The 24,019-nt window shown below is 35.4% G+C and overlaps 1 protein-coding gene, 1 long non-coding RNA gene and 1 pseudogene across 3 annotated transcripts in view; 2 read left to right on the forward strand and 1 right to left on the reverse strand.

The window, feature by feature from the left end:
• LOC144564084 (ABC transporter B family member 11-like) overlaps positions 1-24,019 on the reverse strand; it is an 85,457-nt pseudogene that overhangs the window by 37,576 nt on the left and 23,862 nt on the right. The window lies entirely within an intron of this gene.
• Positions 14,125-16,718, forward strand: LOC144564629 (uncharacterized). The gene is made up of 5 exons (XR_013514677.1): positions 14,125-14,736; positions 14,843-14,918; positions 14,998-15,065; positions 15,317-15,552; positions 16,556-16,718. It is a non-coding gene; the product is annotated as an uncharacterized LOC144564629 (long non-coding RNA).
• LOC144564465 (ABC transporter B family member 21-like) lies at positions 19,572-23,837 on the forward strand. The gene is made up of 7 exons (XM_078314062.1): positions 19,572-19,685; positions 20,251-20,489; positions 20,884-21,113; positions 21,559-21,863; positions 22,281-22,376; positions 22,471-22,749; positions 22,982-23,837. Exons 1-7 carry the CDS (start codon positions 19,572-19,574, stop codon positions 23,618-23,620), a joined length of 1,902 nt encoding a protein of 633 aa, XP_078170188.1. The 3' UTR covers positions 23,621-23,837.

Genomic DNA, 24,019 nt, shown 5'->3' on the forward strand with positions numbered 1-24,019 from the left:
CATGGAGATATTTGAAGTTGGTAGGTTTGAACCCCCATGAGACTATATGGTATTCAACCCTTGTGTACCATCAAAGGTCCATCAGCTTTTGAGCTAGTAAATGCACTGATCTAAAACCAACTATAGTTGTACCTCAAAAACTGTGGTGGTATAGTATACTTGTGATGCCTCAAAGGCTACTAATCAGACTAAATCAACATCGGAATGAAATTTTTTTAAGCTGTTCAATTGTGTTTTTTCTCTACTGACAGGGCTGTAGTGAGAAGTCATAAGATGGATTTATGAAAGCACGGCACGCTCGTTCAGATCTGCTCCCGAAGTGAAACTATAAAGTAGCTAGCATGGATTACAATCCTTCATGCCGTTGATGGAGAAAAAAGAAGTATAAGACGGGTATTTTTATGCACGAGGATCACGCAGGTACGTTATGCATTGTTTATATTTGTTCTATTAATTAGTTATTTAGAGACTTTAGACTGCTTTACCCCTACAAAGAATATATTTAGGAAGTGAAATTTGTGGAAAAGAAAGACCAATTGCGAACCGGCAAAATAGGGTTTTGTTGAGTTAAAAGTAGGTTTGACATGCGAAATTATGTGCTAAATCTTCTATCTTTGTGACTGAATTTCAAGTTAAGTTACACAGTAAACTGTTCTAGTAGGATTATCCCACGTGAAAATCTTCTATCGTTGTTCATTGGTTCGTATGATCATGTCTCCAGTTTTGACAATTTGGGTTGCCAGTGAGTTAAGTAGTCATATGAGAATCTGTTCAATTTCACTTCCAATTCAGGTCATTGATCATCTTCCTTTGTCCGTATTAATTGTTTCTTTCTTACAGTCATATTAGAATCTGTTCAATTTCACTTCCAATTCAGGTCATTGATCATCTTGCTTTGTCCCTATTAATTGTTTGTTTCTTACAGAAGAGTACTAACCATTCTTCTATGTGGTGTGTACAACAACTCTTGGAAGCTTCAACTTTATCAAGTTATGCCCAAGGGAGATGCTGCTCTGCTTGTGATTTGGAATTTTTTTGCAAGATAAGTTTCTTCTTTCAATATCTAGTCTTGTTAATCGAAGTAAGATTTTTTTAGTATTTAATGAATAGATGCTTGATGTTCAATACCTGCATGGAGATATTTGAAGTTGGTAGGTTTGAACCCCCATGAGACTATATGGTATTCAACCCTTGTGTACCATCTAAGGTCCATCAGGTTTTGAGCTAGTAAATGCACCGATCTAAAACCAACTATAGTTGTACCTCAAAAACTGTGGTGGTATAGTATACTTGTCATGCCTCAAAGGCTACTAATCAGACTAAATCGACATCGGAATGAAATTTTTTCAAGCTGTTCAATTGTGTTTTTTCTCTACTGACAGGGCTGTTGTGAGAAGTCATAGGATGGATTTATGAAAGCACGGCACGCTCGTTCAGGTCTGCTCCCGAAGTGAAGCTATAAAGTAGCCAGCATGGAGTACAACCCTTTATGCCGTTGATGGAGAAAACAGAAGTATAAGACAGGTATTTTTATGCATGAGGATCACGTAGGTACGTTATTCATTATTTATAATTGTTCTATTAATTAGTTATTTAGAGACTTTAGACTGCTTTATCCCTACATAGAATATATTTAGGAAGTGAAATTAGAGAAAAATGAAGACCAAGTGAGAACCGGCAAAATAGGGTTTGCCTGAGTTAAAAGTAGGTTTGACATGCAAAATTATGTGCAAAATCTTCTATCTTTTTGACTGAATTTCAAGTTAAGTTACCCAGTAAACTGTTCTAGTAGGATTATCCCACGTGAAAATCTTCTATCGTTGTTCATTGGTTCGTATGATTATGTCTCCAGTTTTGACAATTTGGGTTGCCAGTGAGTAAAGTAGTCATATCAGAATCTGTTCAATTTCACTTCCAATTCAGGTCGTTGATCATCTTGCTTTGTCCCTATTAATTGTTTCTTTCTTACAGAAGAGTCCTAACCATTCTTCTATGTGGTGTGTACAACAACTCTTGGAAGCTTCAACTTTATCAAGTTATGCCCAAGGGAGATGCTGCTCTGCTTGTGATTTGGAATTTTTTTGCAAGATAAGTTTCTTCTTTCAATATCTAGTCTTGTTAATCGAAGTAAGATTTTTTTGGTATTTAATGCATAGATGCTTGATGTTCAATACCTGCAGGGAGATATTTGAAGTTGGTAGGTTTGAACCCCCATGAGACTATATGGTATTCAACCCTTGTGTACCATCAAAGGTCCATCAGCTTTTGAGCTAGTAAATGCACCGATCTAAAACCAACTATAGTTGTACCTCAAAAACTGTGGTGGTATCAAGGTTCTGAAACTCGGAATCGGAATCGGAATCGGATTTTTGACCGCCGATTCAGAATCGGATGAATCGGTCGGAATCGGAAGAATCGGATCGGTAACTCGGGTTTTTTTGGCAGAACCCTTGTTTTGTAGCCAAAAAATAGGAAAAAATTGATAAAAATAAAATAGTAAAATTTCAATTGATGTCTCTGATGATGAGGGCAATAATAACAATTCCATTCGAATTTTTTCATTAAGCAATTTTACTACAATCCGCCCTCCAATATCTTAATTGGATATATCTAATTTATTTCAAAAAAACAAGGGTTCTACGTACAATCCCATTCGAATTTTTTCATTAAGTAATTTTACTACAATCCGCCCTCCAATATCTTAATTGGATATATCTAATTTAATATTGAATTAATCATATTATAAATTAGAACGATAAAGTTCGAATAGTTCGTAACGAATTTTCAAATCAATTTCAATTGAAATTCAATTAACTCACCCAATTCATATCAATTAGAACCTCTATAATATTCTGGAATTATTTCATCCGTTGGATATGCATCTAGCACGAAAATTGGAACCATTTGATCCATTCGATTGAGTAAGAAGGGAAGGGAATTAACTCTATTTAATCAAAAATTCGGGTCCAACCCCCTTTCACATTCCTCTCCAGTCGACCCCCTCGTCCCCCTCTCACTTACAGAGTAACCCCACCCCCAAACCCTCCGCCCCCTCTTCCTCTTACGACAGCACACCGCCGGCTGAGACTCCTGCGCCGATCTCCTCAGCCGATCTCTTCTTTTCCTGCGCCGATTGAGACTCCCCCCATGAAACTCGAATGGCACGACCTACGACAGACAGCACAGGCTGCACAGCACAGTCAAGGTTAGTGAGAATCGGAAATTTTTTTCTTGGAATCGGCTCAACTTGTCGGAAACTCGGTATAACTCGGCTTGACTCGGCCGTAAAATCGGAAAATCGGCCGAGTCAAGCACTGTTCATCCGATTCTTGCTGAGAAACTCGCATAGGTGTGGGAATCGGGTAAAACTCGGCCCGGTCCAGTCCGATTCCGAGTCGACTCGGCCGAGTCAACTCGGAATCGGCCGATTTTCGGAACCATGGGTGGTATAGTATACTTGTCATGCCTCAAAGGCTACTAATCAGACTAAATCGACATCGGAATGAAATTTTTTCAAGCTGTTCAATTGTGTTGTTTCTCTACTGACAGGGCTGTTGTGAGAAGTCATAGGATGGATTTATGAAAGCACGGCACGCTCGTTCAGGTCTGCTCCCGAAGTGAAGCTATAAAGTAGCCAGCATGGAGTACAACCCTTTATGCCGTTGATGGAGAAAACAGAAGTATAAGACAGGTATTTTTATGCATGAGGATCACGTAGGTACGTTATTCATTATTTATAATTGTTCTATTAATTAGTTATTTAGAGACTTTAGACTGCTTTATCCCTACATAGAATATATTTAGGAAGTGAAATTAGAGAAAAATGAAGACCAAGTGAGAACCGGCAAAATAGGGTTTGCTTGAGTTAAAAGTAGGTTTGACATGCGAAATTATGTGCAAAATCTTCTATCTTTTTGACTGAATTTCAAGTTAGGTTACCCAGTAAACTGTTCTAGTAGGATTATCCCACGTGAAAATCTTCTATCGTTGTTCATTGGTTCGTATGATTATGTCTCCAGTTTTGACAATTTGGGTTGCCAGTGAGTAAAGTAGTCATATCAGAATCTGTTCAATTTCACTTCCAATTCAGGTCGTTGATCATCTTGCTTTGTCCCTATTAATTGTTTCTTTCTTACAGAAGAGTCCTAACCATTCTTCTATGTGGTGTGTACAACAACTCTTGGAAGCTTCAACTTTATCAAGTTATGCCCAAGGGAGATGCTGCTCTGCTTGTGATTTGGAATTTTTTTGCAAGATAAGTTTCTTCTTTCAATATCTAGTCTTGTTAATCGAAGTAAGATTTTTTTGGTATTTAATGCATAGATGCTTGATGTTCAATACCTACAGGGAGATATTTGAAGTTGGTAGGTTTGAACCCCCATGAGACTATATGGTATTCAACCCTTGTGTACCATCAAAGGTCCATCAGCTTTTGAGCTAGTAAATGCACCGATCTAAAACCAACTATAGTTGTACCTCAAAAACTGTTGTGGTATAGTATACTTGTCATGCCGCAAAGGCTACTAATCAGACTAAATCGACATCGGAATGAAATTTTTTCAAGCTGTTCAATTGTGTTGTTTCTCTACTGACAGGGCTGTTGTGAGAAGTCATAGGATGGATTTATGAAAGCACGGCACGCTCGTTCAGATCTGCTCCCGAAGTGAAGCTATAAAGTAGCCAGCATGGAGTACAACCCTTTATGCCGTTGATGGAGAAAACAGAAGTATAAGACAGGTATTTTTATGCATGAGGATCACGTAGGTACGTTATTCATTATTTATAATTGTTCTATTAATTAGTTATTTAGAGACTTTAGACTGCTTTATCCCTACATAGAATATATTTAGGAAGTGAAATTAGTGGAAAATGAAGACCAAGTGAGAACTGGCAAAATAGGGTTTGGTTCATAGTAGGAAATATCGGTATCGGTATCGGGATCGGTCACGGCCGATACCGATACGTATCGGACCAGTATCGGACCAGTATCGGACTAGAATCGGCCAATACGGCTCAGGCTCTTTAACACACTATCGCGAGTATCGGACGAATATCGGATCGGTGACGGCCGATACCGATACGTATCGGCCGATACGGATCGGTATCGGCCGATATTTCCTACTATGGTTTGGTTGAGTTAAAAGTAGGTTTGACATGCGAAATTATGTGCAAAATCTTCTAACTTTTTGACTAAATTTCAAGTTAAGTTACCAAGTAAACTGTTCTTGTAGGATTATCCCACGTGAAAATCTTCTATCGTTGTTCATTGGTTCGTATGATTATGTCTCCAGTTTTGACAATTTGGGTTGCCAGTGAGTAAAGTAGTCATATCAGAATCTGTTCAATTTCACTTCCAATTCAGGTGGTTGATCATCTTGCTTTGTCCCTATTAATTGTTTCTTTCTTACAGAAGAGTCCTAACCATTCTTCTATGTTGTGTGTACAACAACTCTTGGAAGCTTCAACTTTATCAAGTTATGCCCAAGGGAGATGCTGCTCTGCTTGTGATTTGGAATTTTTTTGCAAGATAAGTTTCTTCTTTCAATATCTAGTCTTGTTAATCGAAGTAAGATTTTTTTGGTATTTAATGCATAGATGCTTGATGTTCAATACCTGCAGGGAGATATTTGAAGTTGGTAGGTTTGAACCCCCATGAGACTATATGGTATTCAACCCTTGTGTACCATCAAAGGTCCATCAGGTTTTGAGTTAGTAAATGCACCGATCTAAAACCAACTATAGTTGTACCTCAAAAACTGTGGTGGTATAGTATACTTGTCATGCCTCAAAGGCTACTAATTAGACTAAATCGATATCTGGATGAAATTTTTTCAAGCTGTTCAATTGTGTTTTTTCTCTACTGACAGGGCCGTAGTGAGAAGTCATAGGATGGATTTATGAAAGCACGGCACGCACGTTCAGATCTGCTCCCGAAGTGAAACTATAAAGTAGCCAGCATGGAGTACAACCCTTTATGCCGTTGATGGAGAAAAAAGAAGTATAAGACATGTATTTTTATGAATGAGGATCATGTAGGTACGTTATGCATTGTTTATATTTGTTGTATTTATTAGTTATTTAGAGACTTTAGACTGCTTTACCCCTACATATAATATATTTAGGAAGTGAAATTTGTGGAAAAGGAAGACCAAGTGCGAACCGGCAAAATAGGGTTTGGTTGAGTTAAAAGTAGGTTTGACATGCGAAATTATGTGCTAAAGCTGCTATCTTTGTGACTGAAATTCAAGTTAAATTACCCAGTAAACTGTTCTAGTAGGGTTATCCCTCGTCAAAATCTTCTATCGTTGTTCATTGGTCCATATAATTAAGTCTCCTGTTTTGACAATTTGGGTTGCCAGTGAGTTAGGTAGTCATATCAGAATCTGTTCAATTTCACTTCTAATTCAGGTCATTGGTCATTCTTCTTTGTCCCTATTAATTGTTTCTTTCTTGCAGAAGTGTATTAACCTTACTTCTAAGTGGTGTGTACAACAGCTCTTGCAAGCTTCAACTTTATCAAGTTATGCCCAAGGGAGATGCTGTTCTGCTTGTGATTTGGAATTTTTTTGCAAGATAAGTTTCTTCTTTAACCTTACTTCTAAGTGGTGTGTACAACAGCTCTCGCAAGCTTCAACTTTATCAAGTTATGCCCATGGCATACTCTGCTTGTGATTTGGAATTTTTTTGCAAGATAAGTTTCTTCTTTCAATATCTAGTCTTGTTAATCGAAGTAAGATTTTGTTGGTATTTAATGCATAGATGTTTCATGTTCAATACCTGCATGGAGATATTTAAAGTTGGTAGGTTTGAACACCCATCAGACTTAATGGTATTCAACCCTTGTGTACCAGAAAAGGTCCATCAGGTTTTGAGTTAGTAAATGTACCGATCTAAAACCAACTATAGTTGTACCACAAAAACTGTGGTGGTATAGTATAGTTGTCATGCCTCAATGGCTACTAATTAGACTAAATCGATATCTGAATGAAATTTTTTCAAGCTGTTCAATTGGGTTTTTTCTCTACTGACAGGGCCGTAGTGAGAAGTCATAGGATGGATTTATGAAAGCACGGCACGCACGTTCAAATCTGCTCCCGAAGTGAAACTATAAAGTAGCCAGCATGGAGTACAACCCTTTATGCCGTTGATGGAGAAAAAAGAAGTATAAGACATGTATTTTTATGAATGAGGATCACGTAGGTACGTTATGCATTGTTTATATTTGTTGTATTTATTAGTTATTTAGAGACTTTAGACTGCTTTACCCCTACATATAATATATTTAGGAAGTGAAATTTGTGGAAAAGGAAGACCAAGTGCGAACCGGCAAAATAGGGTTTGGTTGAGTTAAAAGTAGGTTTGACATGCGAAATTATGTGCTAAAGCTGCTATCTTTGTGACTGAAATTCAAGTTAAATTACCCAGTAAACTGTTCTAGTAGGGTTATCCCTCGTCAAAATCTTCTATCGTTGTTCATTGGTCCATATAATTAAGTCTCCTGTTTTGACAATTTGGGTTGCCAGTGAGTTAAGTAGTCATATCAGAATCTGTTCAATTTCACTTCTAATTCAGGTCATTGATCATTCTTCTTTGTCCCTATTAATTGTTTCTTTCTTACAGAAGTGTATTAACCTTACTTCTAAGTGGTGTGTACAACAGCTCTTGCAAGCTTCAACTTTATCAAGTTATGCCCAAGGGAGATGCTGTTCTGCTTGTGATTTGGAATTTTTTTGCAAGATAAGTTTCTTCTTTAACCTTACTTCTACGTGGTGTGTACAACAGCTCTTGCAAGCTTCAACTTTATCAAGTTATGCCCATGGCATACTCTGCTTGTGATTTGGAATTTTTTTGCAAGATAAGTTTCTTCTTTCAATATCCAGTCTTGTTAATCGAAGTAAGATTTTGTTCGTATTTAATGCATAGATGTTTCATGTTCAATACCTGCATGGAGATATTTAAAGTTGGTAGGTTTGAACACCCATCAGACTTAATGGTATTCAACCCTTGTGTACCAGAAAAGGTCCATCAGGTTTTGAGTTAGTAAATGTACCGATCTAAAACCAACTATAGTTGTACCACAAAAACTGTGGTGGTATAGTATAGTTGTCATGCCTCAAAGGCTACTAATGAGACTAAATCGATATCTGAATGAAATTTTTTCAAGCTGTTCAATTGTGTTTTTTCTCTACTGACAGGGCCGTAGTGAGAAGTGATACGATTGATTTCTATTAATAAGTTATTTAGAGACTTTAGACTGTTTTACCTCTACATAGAATATATTTAGAAAATGAAATTAGTGGAAAATGAAGACCAACTGAGAATCGGCAAAATAGGGTTTGGTTGAGTTAAAAGTAGGTTTGACATGCGAATTTAAGTGCAAAAGATTCTATCTTTGTGACTGAAATTCAAGTTAAGTTACCCAATAAACTGTTCTAGTAGGGTTTTCCCTCGTCAAAATCTTCTATCATTGTTCATTTGTCCATATGAGTAAGTCTCCTGTTTTGACAATTTGGGTTGATAGTGAGTTAAGTAGTCATATCAGAATCTGTTCAATTTCACTTCCAATTCAGGTCCTTGGTCATCTTGCTTTGTCCCTATTAATTGTTTCTTTCTTACAGAAGAGTATTAACCTCACTTCTAAGTGGTGTTTACAACAACTCTTGCATGCTTCAACTTTATCCAGTTATGCCCGATGGAGATGCTGCTCTGCTTGTGATTTGGAATTTTTTAGCAAGATAAGTTTCTTCTTTCAATATTTAGTCTTGTTAATCGCAGTAAGATTTTTTTGGTATTTAATGCATAGATGCTTGATGTTCAATACCTGCATGGAGATATTTAAAGTTGGTAGGTTTGAACCCCCATCAGACTAAATGGTATTCAACCGTTGTGTACCATCTAAGGTCCATCAGGTTTTGAGCTAGTAAATGCGCCGATCTAAAACCAACTATAGTTGTACCTCAAAAACTGTGGTGGTATAGTATACTTGTGATGCCTCAAAGGCTACTAGTCAGATTAAATTGACATTTAAATGAAAATTTTCCAAGCTGTTCAATTGTGTTTTTTCTCTACTGACAGGGCCGTAGTGACAAGTGATAGGATGGATTTCCGAAAGCACGGCATGCATGTTCAGATCTGCTCCCGAAGTGAAACTATAATGTAGCCAGCTTGGAGTAGATCCTTTTATGCCGTTGATGGAGAAAAAAGAAGTATAAGACAAGTATTTTTGTGAATGACGCTCATATAGGTACGTTATGCATTGTTTATATTTGTTCTATTAATAACTTGTTTAGTGACTTTAGACTGTTTTACCTCTACATAGAATATATTTAGGAAATGAAATTAGTGGAAAATGAAGACCAACTGAGAACCGGCAAAATAGGGTTTGGTTGAGTTGGTTGAGTTAAAAGTACGTTTGATGTGCGAAATTAAGTGTAAAAGCTTCTATCTTTGTGACTGAAATTCAAGTTAAATTACCCAGTAAACTGTTCTAGTAGGGTTATCCCTCGTCAAAATCTTCTATCGTTGTTCATTGGTCCATATAATTAAGTCTCCTGTTTTGACAATTTGGGTTGCCAGTGAGTTAAGTAGTCCTGTCAGAATCTGTTCAATTTCACTTCCAATTTAGGTCATTGGTCATTCTTCTTTGTCCCTATTAATTGTTTGTTCCTTACATAAGAGTATTAACCTTACTTCTAAGTGGGGTGTACAACAACTCTTGCAAGCTTCAACTTTATCAAGTTATGCCCAAGGGAGATGCTGTTCTGATTGTGATTTGGAATTATTTTGCAAGATAAGTTTCTTCTTTCAATATTTAGTCATGTTAATCGAAGTAAGATTTGTTTGGTATTTAATGCATAGATGCTTGATATTCAATACCTACATGGAGATATTAAAAGTTGGTAGGTTTGAACCCCCATCAGACTAAATGGTATTCAACCCTTGTGTACCAGCAAAGGTCCATCAGGTTTGGAGCTAGTAAATAGACCGATCTAAAACCATCTATAGTTGTTCCACAAAAACTGGGGTGGTATAGTATACTTGTGATAACTCAAAGGCTAGTAGTCAGACTAAATCAAAATCTAAATGATAATTTTCCAAGCTGTTCAATTGTGTTTTTTCTCTACTGACAAGGCCGTAGTGACAAGTGATAGGATGGATTTCTGAAAGCACGGCATGCATGTTCAGATTTGCTCCCTAAGTGAAACTATAAAGTAGCCAGCATGGAGTATATCCCTTTATGCTGTTGATGGAGAAAACAGAAGTATAAGACAGGTATTTTTTTGAATGAGGCTCATATAGGTACGTTATGCATTGTTTATATTTGTTCTATTAATCAGTTATTTAGAGACTTTAGACTGTTTTACCTCTACATAGAATATATTTAGAAAATGAAATTAGTGGAAAATGACGAGCAACTGAGAATCGGCAAAATAGGGTTTGGTTGAGTTAAAAGTAGGTTTGGCATTTTAATTCAAGTGCAAAAGCTTCTATCTTTGTGACTGAAATTCAAGTTATGTTACCCAATAAACTGTTCTAGTAGGGTTTTCCCTCGTCAAAATCTTCTATCATTGTTCATTTGTCCATATGAGTAAGTCTCCTGTTTTGACAATTTGGGTTGATAGTGAGTTTAGTAGTCATATCAGAATCTGTTCAATTTCACTTCCAATTCCGGTCCTTGGTCATCTTGCTTTGTCCCTTTTAATTGTTTATTTCTTACAGAAGAGTATTAACCTCACTTCTAAGTGGTGTGTACAACAACTCTTGCATGCTTCAACTTTATCCAGTTATGCCCAATGGAGATGCTGCTCTGCTTGTGATTTGGAATTTTTTAGCAAGATAAGTTTCTTCTTTCAATATTTAGTCTTGTTAATCGAAGTAAGATTTTTTTGGTATTTAATGCATAGATGCTTGATGTTCAATACCTGCATGGAGATATTTAAAGTTGGTAGGTTTGAACCCCCATCAGACAAAATGGTATTCAACCGTTGTGTACCATCTAAGGTCCATCAGGTTTTGAGCTAGTAAATGCGCCGATCTAAAACCAACTATAGTTGTACCTCAAAAACTGTGGTGGTATAGTATACTTGTGATGCCTCAAAGGCTACTAGTCAGACTAAATTGACATCTAAATGAAAATTTTCCAAGCTGTTCAATTGTGTTTTTTCTCTACTGACAGGGCCGTAGTGACAAGTGATAGGATGGATTTCTGAAAGCACGGCATGCATGTTCAGATCTGCTCCCGAAGTGAAACTATAATGTAGCCAGCATGGAGTAGATCCCTTTATGCCGTGGATGGAGAAATCAGAAGTATAAGACAGGTATTTTTGTGAATGACGCCCATATAGGTACGTTATGCATTGTTTATATTTGTTCTATTAATAACTTGTTTAGAGACTTTAGACTGTTTTACCTCTACATAGAATATATTTAGGAAATGAAATTAGTGGAAAATGAAGACCAACTGAGAACCGGCAAAATAGGGTTTGGTTGAGTTAAAAGTACGTTTGATATGCGAAATTAAGTGTAAAAGCTTCTATCTTTGTGACTGAAATTCAAGTTAAATTACCCAGTAAACTGTTCTAGTAGGGTTATCCCTCGTCAAAATCTTCTATCGTTGTTTATTGGTCCATATAATTAAGTCTCATGTTTTGACAATTTGGGTTGCCAGTGAGTTAAGTAGTCATATCATAATCTGTTCAATTTCACTTCCAATTCAGGTCATTGGTCATTCTTCTTTGTCCCTATTAATTGTTTGTTCCTTACATAAGAGTATTAACCTTACTTCTAAGTAGTGTGTACAACAACTCTTGCAAGCTTCAACTTTATCAAGTTATGCCCAAGGTAGATTCTGCTCTGCTTGTGATTTGGAATTATTTTGCAAGATAAGTTTCTTCTTTCAATATTTAGTCATGTTAATCGAAGTAAGATTTTTTTGGTATTTAATGCATAGATGCTTGATATTCAATACCTACATGGAGATATTAAAAGTTCGTAGGTTTGAACCCCCATCAGACTAAATGGTATTCAACCCTTGTGTACCAGCAAAGGTCCATCAGGTTTGGAGCTAGTAAATATACCGATCTAAAACCATCTATATTGTTTCCACAAAAACTGGGGTGGTATAGTATACTTGTGATGCCTCAAAGGCTACTAGTCAGACTAAATCAACATCTAAATGAAAATTTTTCAAGCTGTTCAATTGTGTTTTTTCTCTACTGACAGGGCCGTAGTGACAAGTGATAGGATGGATTTCTGAAAGCACGACATGCATGTTCAGATTTGCTCCCTAAGTGAAACTATAAAGTAGCCAGCATGGAGTACATCCCTTTATGCCGTTGATGGAGAAAACAGAAGTATAAGACAGGTATTTTTGTGAATGAGGCTCATATAGGTGCGTTATGCATTGTTTATATTTGTTCTATTAATCAGTTATTTAGAGACTTTAGACTGTTTTACCTCTACATAGAATATATTTAGAAAATGAAATTAGTGGAAAATGAAGACCCACTGAGAATCGGCAAAATAGGGTTTGGTTGAGTTAAAAGTAGGTTTGGCATTTTAATTTAAGTGCAAAAGCTTCTATCTTTGTGACTGAAATTCAAGTTAAGTTACCCAATAAACTGTTCTAGTTGGGTTTTCCCTCGTCAAAATCTTCTATCATTGTTCATTTGTCCATATGAGTAAGTCTCATGTTTTGACAATTTGGGTTGATAGTGAGTTTAGTCATATCATAATCTGTTCAATTTCACTTCCAATTCAGGTCCTTGGTCATCTTGCTTTGTCCCTATTAATTGTTTGTTTCTTACAGAAGAGTATTAACCTTACTTCTATGTGGTGTGTACAACAACTCTTGGAAGCTTCAACTTTATCAAGTTATGCCCAATGGAGATGCTGCTCTGCTTGTGATTTGGAATTTTTTTGCAAGATAAGTTTCTTCTTTCAATATTTAGTCATGTTTACCGAAGTAAGATTTTTTTGGTATTTAATGCATAGATGCTTGATGTTCAATACCTGCATGGAGATATTTAAAGTTGGTAGGTTTGAACCCCCATGAGACTAAATGCTATTCAACCCTTGAGACTAAAGTTGGTAGGTTTGAACCCCCATGAGACTAAAGTTGGTAGGTTTGAACCCCCATGAGACTAAATGGTTCTAGCAAAGGTCCATCAGGTTTGGAGCTTGTAAATGTACCGATATAAAACGAACTATAGTTGTGCCACAAAAACTGGGGTGGTATAGTATACGTGTGATGCCTCAAAGGCTACTAGTCAGACTAAATCGACATCTGAATGAAAATTTTCCAAGCTGTTCAATTGTATTTTTTCTGTACTGACAGGGCCGTAGTGGCAAGTCATAGGATGGATTTCTGAAAGCTTGGGACGCTCATTCAGATCTGCTCCCGAAGTGAAACTATAATGTAGCCAGCATGGAGTACATCCCTTTATGCCGTTGATGGAGAAAACAGAAGTATAAGACAGGTTATTTTATGCATGAGGATCACGCAGGTACGTTATGCATTGTTTATATTTGTTCTATTAATTAGTTATTTAGGGACTTTAGACTGCTTTACCCCTACATAGAATATATTTAGGAAGTGAAATTAGTGGAAAATGAAGACCAACTGAGAACCGGCAAAATAGGATTTGGTTGAGTTAAAAGTAGGTTTGACATGGGAAATAAAGTGCAAAATCTTCTATCTTTGTGACTGAAATTCAAGTTAAGTTACATAGTAAACTGTTCTAGGAGGATTATCCCACGTCAAAATCTTCTATCGTTGTTCATTGGTTCGTATGATTATGTCTCCAGTTTTGACAATTTGGGTTGCTAGTGAGTTAAGTAGTCATATCAGAATCTGTTCAATTTCACTTCCAATTCAGGTCATTGATCATCTTGCTTTGTCCCTATTAGTTGTTTCTTTCTTACAGAAGAGTACTAACCATTCTTCTATGTGGTGTGTACAACAACTCTTGGAAGCTTCAACTTTATCAAGTTATGCCCAAGGGAGATGCTTCTCTGCTTGTGATTTGGAATTATTTTGCAAGATAAGTTTCTTCTTTCAATATTTAGTCATGTTAACCGAAGTAAGATTTCTTCTTTCATTTGTTCGTATGATTATGTCTCCAGTTTTGACAATTTGGGTTGCCAATTTGGGTTGCCAGTGAGTTAAGTTGTCATATCAGAATCTGTTCAAATTCACTTCCAGTTCTGGTCATTGGTCATCTTGTTTTGTCCGTATTAATGGTATTCAATCCTTGTGTACCAGCAAAGGTCCATCTGGTTTTGATCTAATAAATGTACCGAGCTAAAACCTACTATAGTAGTACCTGTAAAACTATTGTGGTATAATATACTTGTGATGCCTCAAATGCTACTAGTCAGACTAAATCGACATTCGAATGAAAATTTTCCATGGAGTTCAATTGTGTTTTTTCTTTACTGGCAGGGCCGTAATGACAAGTCATAGGATGGATATCTGAAAGCACGGGTTGTGACAAATTATGAAATGGAAACCCTGCCAGAATACTTGACTACAATAATGGCATTGAAGCTAGAGATCAGGGGTTGTACTGAGAGGTTGCTGTCGAAGATTGTAAGCCAAGAAGAAACTGGTTTTGAGAGGATCAAATTCAAGCACATTCCCAATGTGACTATCAACAAGAAAACATTCCTATCAGGTGCACTAGTTGATTATGATCACAGCTAAGGTTGTAAACTAAGAATATACTCTGATGCTGGGTAATTATAATTTTTCCGTGTTAAGTTTTTACTTTTTAGTATGATTTTTATGTGAAGCATGCATTGTTTATTTGATAATCAATGATCTTTTTCTTTTAAAGTGTAGGTATCAAATATGCAACATTCGAATGCCTGGATCACTAGGCTTGGAACAGAAAGATGCAAACACATTTGCAACATGGGTATGCTGGAATTGTAGTTTTATTTTTCATCATAAGATTTTCACAATGTAACCAAGAGTTTTGATATTTTATTCCACAGAAAATGCAGAATATAAATTATTTAAATTATGATAATTGCATCAACAACTATACCGAGCCAACAAAGAGGTAATTTACACTTCTGCCCTCCCTTTTCATTTAGTACATTCAAGCACCTGAATAATGGATGTAGATTGTAACAGTCATGATCAGTAATGCACAAATTTAGTACAAGCCATGCAGAATGGAAAACCTCCAAATTTTAATTTTTAATTTTTTTTTTAATAACAGTCCATCTAACTTGTGTTTGGAATTTGGATTCTGTCCAAATGGACTTGAATACATGAAATTATTCCTATTGATATAAATAAAACTTGTAGTCCAAGCCTCCAAGAATAAAGAAAAAAGGAAAACATGTTGGTTGAAGTAGTTGTAATCTTTTTATTATATTTACAAGCATAAGGGTCTTTCTGCTGACAATCTCGTAGCGACTCTTTATATGCTACTTACAAGAAGATACTGTTCAGTTTCACCACCAATTATAAGCACAGGGTCAGGTCAGAGATGATGTGACAACAAGAAGAAGCTTATTCTTGCCAATACTCTTTTTGTTCAGGTAAATTAATTCCTCACCTGGTCTAACTAGCTTAGCTTTATATTAATTATAATATATTTGATTCATTTTTTTTATCTACTTTTAATGTGGAGAGACAAGTGTAGTGGGTACAGATTCAAATTTCAGTACCTATTGATTTAGCTTACAACTACAAAAAGAACCTATGCAAATGATTTTTTTCCATAACAGTACGGTACTGAACTGAACTTGGTTTTTGAGTAGCATGTTCTTGTCTGTTTTTGGCCCCCTCATTCATCTACTATGAAAGAAGTATGAACTATATATTTCAGGCCAGCTATCTCAAATAGAACCGTATCACAATTATCTGATTCATAACATGAGTACAATATTTCTGGAAGCAGTCATAGCGGTTTAGTTTTTGTACATTATTTTGGTTTTATAATTAACCAACTGATAAATGTTCAATACAAAACTGAGAGATATATAGCTGTATTGAAGCACTTAAATGATGATTTTTTCAATAGGTTTATCTAAGCAATATGTTTTGGTTAATTTGAGCATTTGGTGCACACTATATACAAGTATCAGCAGTACAAAACTAGGGTCTTCTTAAATTCACCAAGCTTCTTTATGAGCTTAATTAAAAAACTCATCGAATTGGTTTTAAGCGACGCATCCAAATTGTTGAAACAAATCTACTTCACGAGTGATCATGCAAAATTTATAAATTTTCAAACTAATTTAATATAAAGTCAAGCGGACAAAAAATGATGAAAAATGAACACATTAAAATTAATTATAAACCATCTTTTTTTTACCGCTTGACTTTATGCTAAATTAGTTCAAAACTTCATAAATTTGTAAATGCATCACTCGTGAAGTAGATTGGTTTCAATGGTTTGGATGTATCTTTCGAAACCAATTCAATAGGTTTTTGAATTAAGCTCACAAAGGGACTTGGTGAGCTTAAGAACACCCTAATTCTACACCAAGTATCAGTACTAAACAACTGATTTAAGTTTTCTCTTTGTGTGCTTTATAGATTTAGCAACCAAAGATGCCAATGTTAAAATCTGCAAAAGGACAGTGTTGATGGTAAAATAATTCACTTGGAAAGGATCGCTTTTCAAATATTTATACATGTTTCACAGTTGTACCATATCTAGATGATTTGTTCAGGATGGAAAATCATTTCTTGTTAATAGAACTGCTGAATCTTTTTTTATTCTTTTTTATTCTTTTCACTAAATGAATCTGATATAATTAATATTTCCAAAGAAGTTCCTTTTTATTTTGCATATTATGATGATTATGATTAATTGGACTAAATTGACAATTTGAATATTGCTTTCTCAAATTAAGCTAAAAGATAAAAAAAATATTGTATTTTCATTCTACTTACAAACTAGTTTTGTACTAATTTTCGTGCTGAATATCATTCCATGTTTCACAAAATTCTGTCAATATATGGACCATTAAAAAAATTTAATTCACATGATGGATGGTAAAATTTGTATCAATGTTTTTATCATTTTTCATTAGTATGATATGCATAAAATATAAGTTATATTTTAATTGTTATATTTCAACAATATTGGGATTTCTATAAAGAGTAAGGCTTGGGTGCTATGCATAGCATAAGGCCATCTGTGCTACGGCCTTAAAAATCTATCAAATAAACTTCAAACTTTGATTTAAGTAGCTCAGTAGATTGGTTATATAATGAACTTGTAGAATACCAAACTTTACTATTTATGAAATTTTCTTACTATTTTTTATGATTTATGAAAGATGACAAACAATGACTTTAAAATAAAAGGAAATTGTCAATATTTTAGGTCATTTTTTTATCATATTTCATAAATCATAAAAAAATAGTAAAAAAAATTCAAAAATAGTAAAAAGTAGTATTCTACAAGTTTATTACATACCAATTTATTGAGTTACGAAAATTGAAGTTTGAAGTTTATACGATAAGTTAATGAGGCCGTAGCACGGATGACCTTATGCTATCCATAGCACCCAAACTTTACTCTTGTATAAAATAGAGGGGTATAATATAAAAAGTATCTGACATGAAATATGAGTGTTAAGTATATATCCATGCTTCCTATGAAACAAATTTGAACCTTATTTTCTCCTGAGAATCAGTGGTAGAAAAGAAAGAAAATCAAAAATAGGATGAGAAAATAAAATTGCTGTGAATCTCTCTGCAGTCTCTGCAGTGTCAAAGATAAATATCAAATGAAAGAGACCTTCGTATCTTTACCTTAACCATAAATCAGGAAAACAATTTTTCACAGATAATTTTTTATTTATATAACTTATTATTAAATAATAAAGGGAAACAACGATAGTGCTGGAGTTTTTCTATGGCATAGGATCCGAAAAAAAATTCAGATCCAAATTTTGAAGCTGAAATTAATTTTTTGGGCTCCACGTGTTTTCTGTTTTAGAAAAAAAATTCAGCATCTCTTTCTATTTAAAAAAATCTCAGCTACTGTGTCAGAAAAAATCTCAGCACTATTTATATTTCAAAAAACACCCAGACACTCTTTCCTTTTGAAAAAAACCCAGTCACTCTGAAAATAAAAACACTTTGGATTGGATAAAAAAAGCACCGGCACTCTTTCTGTTTCCCTTTATTATTTATAATAATTTCTAAGATCAAATATTATCTTTTACACACTATCTACAATCACACACCTTGATCATAACATCTCTCTGATTAGAAGCAGAGCTAGGGTCCCACGCAAAGGTAGGAGGTTGATTGCAGCCAAACTTTGGTTGAAAATCACTACTTTTGAATGGTCTAAAATTTATAGATCAAGTGATATTCTATCTGTCTAAAAAAATAGCAAAAAAATTCTAGAAAATTTAAATTTTGATCAACAAGTACATTATCATATGAAGATTATGTTGAACGGTTCAAATCAACTGTATGAACTTTGAAAAATAGAGATATCAATGCATAGTGCAGAGAAATATGCGCTATATACCATAGCCTTACTCCCCAAATTAGATACAATATTTAAACAATCCAATATTTCTCACATGTAGATATTACTGTTTTATTGGTTTAATGGAAACATTTATTCAATTAAATGTACAAAAATTTGCCCTTCATCTCCAATGAAAACAATATATACAACCCATTACATAAATAAAATCAAGCAATATATTTGTTTAGATGTTGGGTCAGTGAAAATAGTTAATCCTAATTATCAAGAAGTTAATTCAGTTTTAATAAGCTCAAATTAGTCTTACAAAGTTTGTTGTCTATAAATGTCAGGTGCAATTGAATATATAACAGATAAGGGGGTCATTTCGAAATATAACATTCAATTAAAAACTGTTGATAAAAAAGTTACCTGAGAAAAGTTCAAAAAGCTCTGTTTAAGCCCTTCAAAAACCGATGCTGTCAGCAAAACAAACTTTTTGGTGGCAAAATATGTTGCCTCGCCCAGATTAGTTGCTTTCAGCCTTGTAACACAAAAATTAGGCTAGAACTGCACCCCAATCCGACCTGTACCATCCTGACTCAGATCAGGGTGATTGTGAAGTCAAGCGGGTCAGATGACCCGTTTCGTTTCACTTTCACATTGATGGATTTTTGAGTGTTAGATTTTTCATAGGTTATAAATTGAATTAATTTAACTTCAACTAAAGGTAAAACAAATATCAATACCGAACTACTGGTATCAGTACCACACTCTCTCTTACAGTCCCTTCAAAATAAAATGTCAAACGTTAATTCAATATTGTTGACGAGTCTAGATAATGAAACAATGATCAAATTACAGAACACTAATTGGAATTGATTTAAAACATTAAAATTTGTTTATCTGAATGAACTTAAAATGTTTGACGAAAGTGGCAGTTCCTTGGTTAATCAAACCATCATTGATTAACAGTAGGGGTACCATGTGATTCCTCAAGCACCAATGATACCATTCATGTCTGCAGTTCAGTTCCCCGTAGCCAGATTTCCTATGGGAGTTCTTATCGGATCCAAAACCTCAGTTTAGCCAAACCAGTCCGATCGGAAACACAATAGAATGAAGCAAAGAAATCAAAAGCACTTGGCTGGGAAATTAGAAAGACTGAGAAAGCAAAAGAAGCCTAAAGATCTCGTTGAAGCCCAAAAGAAGCAAAAGAGTTTTAGAGAGAAGGTTAAAGCCCAAAATGATAAATAAATAAAGTCCCAAGGAGATGCAAAAGCCGAACAAAAAACAACAACAGGTTTATACCAAAGACCCTGGCGGCTTTCTGAATTCACAGACAAGTCCTTTTGAGCTGATCACTTACCAACTCAGCCTTAAAAATTATGAAATTGATTCAAAACACTCAGAATTATGTATAGAAGCTCCTGAAGATCCTAAAAATACAGAAATACCCTCAGGCTTTAGATATTCAAATAAATTCCAGAAAATGTCCAATAGATTCATAAAAGTCATATATATTATTTAAACCCAATCATGTAAATTTGAGGAGACATTAGGGGTCTTACTTAAACCCAATCATGTAAATCATGTAAATTTGTTTTAGAGGGGGATATATGAAATTCCCCCTAAAAACAATTAAACCATTGTCTGCAGAAAGAGTCTTACTTAAACCCAATTTAGCCCTAAATACCATTTGGTTCAGAAATTAGGTCCATAGTTAACACAAATTGGCCTACAATTATGACTTTTATATGTGATCTAATAACATACTTCTATTTTTCTATTTGAAAAGGTTGCCTCGTTCAATGGAGAGAACAGAGCTGTCTCACTCTATGACAAACACATAAGTAAGACCTATCAAGCCACTGCAAAAGAAGGTGCTGCTAACGGGTTTGGCATGGGATCTGTTTTCCTAATCATCTTTGCTAGTTATGGTCTTGCCATATGGTATGGTGGTCAGCTCATTATAAACAAAGGATACAGTGGAGGCACAGTTATTAGTGTTTTATTGGCAGTCCTCATTGGTGCTTCGTAAGTCTTGTTTTCCTTCCGTTATTTGTTTTTCAAACTTTTTCTTTCTGTTATTTGTTTCTAAAAGGCAAACAAGATACTATAACTCTTGTGCTTTTGTACTGGCTTCCTTGCGATACCAGTCCTAGTACAAAAACGAGAGCAAGATGAAAATTATGGGTGGATAATATAAGCCATCCCAAAATATTACCTTCTAGGCTCATTGGTATGTAGTTGTGGTCCTCTGGAAAAAGTATGCCGGGAACTATTTTAATCTACTAACTGTGAAAATAGAAAAAGATGAGCGTGCTGGATAAATCAACCAAAATCCTTCTCTAGTTTTTCCATATACCATCTGCAAACTTGAATTTAGCACTGTAATAATCTCTCCTTTTTCTTTTACATATGAAATAAGGTCTCTGGGCAATGCAGCTCCTTGTGTGACTGCTTTTGCTGAAGGCCAGACCGCAGCATATTGGATGTTTGAAACAATCAAGAGAAAGCCGGATATTGATGCATATGATGAAAGTGGTGTTACCTTGGAAAAAATGAACGGTGATGTCGAGCTGAGAGAAGTGTATTTTAGTTATCCTGCAAGACCCGAGCAGCTAATATTTAATGGATTCTCATTGAGAGTTGACAGCGGTATGTAGTGAGCTAAACATATTGTGATCGGAAAAATCATTAGCCTAATGATAAAATCAGACTAATCAAATACTGCACCAAATAATTATGATACCAAAATCGAGTGTGTAGCAATGTTGAATGGTTGTCTTAAATAAATTTGGTGATTCGAGGTGAACTTTTTTATTGTTGCTTCTCCTATAATCAGGATCCCAAGTACTTCAATAATTTCACACCACTAGCCTAATAATAAAACCTCAACTGTTGTAGTTATGTACTGTACTAATCCATACTGAATCAAACAATTATAGTAAAATTGAGTGTAGAAATGGTGAATTATCATTTTAAGGAAGTTTGATATTTTAGCTCTTTTGCAAGTAGTTAATCAAGGACACTGAGAAGGATCCCACAGAAAAAAAAATGATAATCTAATATGGAATTGGGGTTTGAATTTGTCACATAATAGGTACTACAATGGCTATAGTAGGAGAAAGTGGGAGTGGGAAATCCACAGTTATAAGTTTGGTAGAGAGATTCTACGACCCACAAGCAGGAGAGGTTCTAATAGATGGTGTTAATATAAAAACATTGAAGCTTGGTTGGATTAGAGAAAAAATTGGGCTTGTTAGCCAAGAGCCACTGTTGTTTATGACAACTATCAAGGACAATATATTGTATGGCAAAGAGGGAGCCACGCTAGAAGAGGTCACACAAGCTGTTGAGCTGGCAAATGCTGCCAATTTCATTGACAAATCACCCGTGATAACTCCGGTACATTTAATCCTTTTTAGTCCCACACCTCCAAACCAAAAAAAATACATCCCTTGTGAGCCTATAAAAGAAGCTGGGACTTCGACATAGATGAGGAATAAGAATGGGTTTTCGTTTTATACTGGGTATCTTTCTCTTATTAAATTTTAGGATCTGAATCCGGATCTTTATTTGTTAAATAAATAAAATATTTTAAGTGGGGTTTAAAATTTGCATATTAGTCCACATAGATGGATTTTATACAGCTGAGCACTGCAAACGTATATGTGGCCGCATATGCACCGCTTAGAACCACATTTTATTACAGTGATATTCATGCATGCCAATAGTTAGAGCTAGAGTCTTGTTAGAAGGATTGACTTCGTTATGGTGATCCTTAAAACTGTTTTTCCAACAATATAAACCATATAATGAAAGATTGCCACAGGGTGGGCAGCAGTGGCAGGTAAGGTATATGAGATATTTAGTTGCAATCAGGGTTTCCTTGTAACATACTACTTTCAAATTCTTCACGTAATATATTTTTTTGTTCGATTTAACAACATTTCTGCACCTTAGGTCTGTGACAGTGGAGGGAAGTTTCGTGTTTTTTTAACATACTTTTAATTGGGCAATATGTCAGGTCTTCTTCGCACTACTTTTGGCAACTACAGGTATATCACAAACAAGTGCATTAGGTTCAGATTCAGCAAAGGCACGGGACTCTGCAATTTCTATATTTGAAATAGTTGACCGAAAGTCAAAGATTGATCCTGGTAGTGAAGAAGGACAAGTGCTAGAAATTGTAAGGGGAGATATAGAGCTGCGCCATATCAGCTTTAGGTATCCGACTCGGCCTGATGTACCAATTTTCACGAACTTGTCTTTGAGCATCCCCTCGGGCAAGGTACATATGTTATGCTTCTCTATACTGTAGTCTTATATTGTTAGGTTCTGCCACTACATACAATTATAAATGGAGGCCCAAATTAATTTGTACATATCTAACAGTCTCTTGCTTATAGTCTAGATTTTATAGCTAGTATCAAAAGTCTGGTTTTTACGGAGATTGTGCCAATTTATAAAGATATCCAAAATCCCAACACTGAAAATTAACAAGTAGTTTTTATATTTTGCAGACTATTGCTCTAGTTGGAGAGAGCGGTAGTGGGAAATCAACGGTAATCGCACTCCTTGAACGATTCTATGACCCTGACAGTGGTAATATCTTACTAGATGGAACTGAAATCACCACGCTCAATGTGAGATGGCTTAGAAAACAAATGGGACTCGTTAGCCAAGAGCCGGTTCTGTTTGATGACACGATACGTGCCAACATATCATATGGGAAAGAAGGGGAAGTCACTGAAGAAGAACTAATTGCAGTTGCTGAAGCATCCAATGCCCACCAATTTATTTCCAGTCTTCCACAAGGGTACGACACATATGTAGGGGAGAGAGGGATACAACTATCAGGTGGCCAGAAGCAGCGTGTAGCCATAGCTAGAGCTATATTGAAAAACCCTAAGATTTTGTTACTCGATGAAGCAACAAGTGCACTAGATGCTGAGTCAGAGCATGTGGTTCAGGAGGCCTTGGATACGGTCATGGTCGGTCGTACTACTATTGTGGTTGCGCACCGGTTGTCTACCATCAAAGGTGCAGATATCATTGCCGTGGTGAAGAATGGAGAAATTGTAGAGAAAGGAAGGCACGAGACGCTGATGAGGATAAAAGACGGTGTTTATGTCTCCCTCGTTGAGCTGCGATCCAATTAATAATACAGCATATAGCAAAAACTGTATATATATATTTGTTGGTAAAAAGTAATTAATTTCATCCTATATTGCTTATCAATTTTGGTAGCCAAAGCTAAAACTGCTGCTATTCATTGGTAACTATCAAGCACATGACGGAAGTTTCATATATATATGCATGTATTTTGCATTTCAGTTCAGTTTTATGACTTAATTTCTAAATTTGCATTTATTTTCGCAGTGTCTTTTTCATTACAACTGTTTGTTGATCGTGTCATTTATGATTGATTAAAGAAGGTACTTTGTTGGGTTTGCTTTATATATAAAGTTGCTGATTATGATGCACGTATTTGAATGATAGACTTGTTGAGCTTCCGTTGATGATCATTGAAACATGAAATTGTGAGAAATAATGCAAAA

This window comes from Carex rostrata, chromosome 13 (genome assembly GCF_964058835.1).
Source record: "Carex rostrata chromosome 13, lpCarRost1.2, whole genome shotgun sequence".
Classification (NCBI taxonomy): domain Eukaryota; kingdom Viridiplantae; phylum Streptophyta; class Magnoliopsida; order Poales; family Cyperaceae; genus Carex; species Carex rostrata.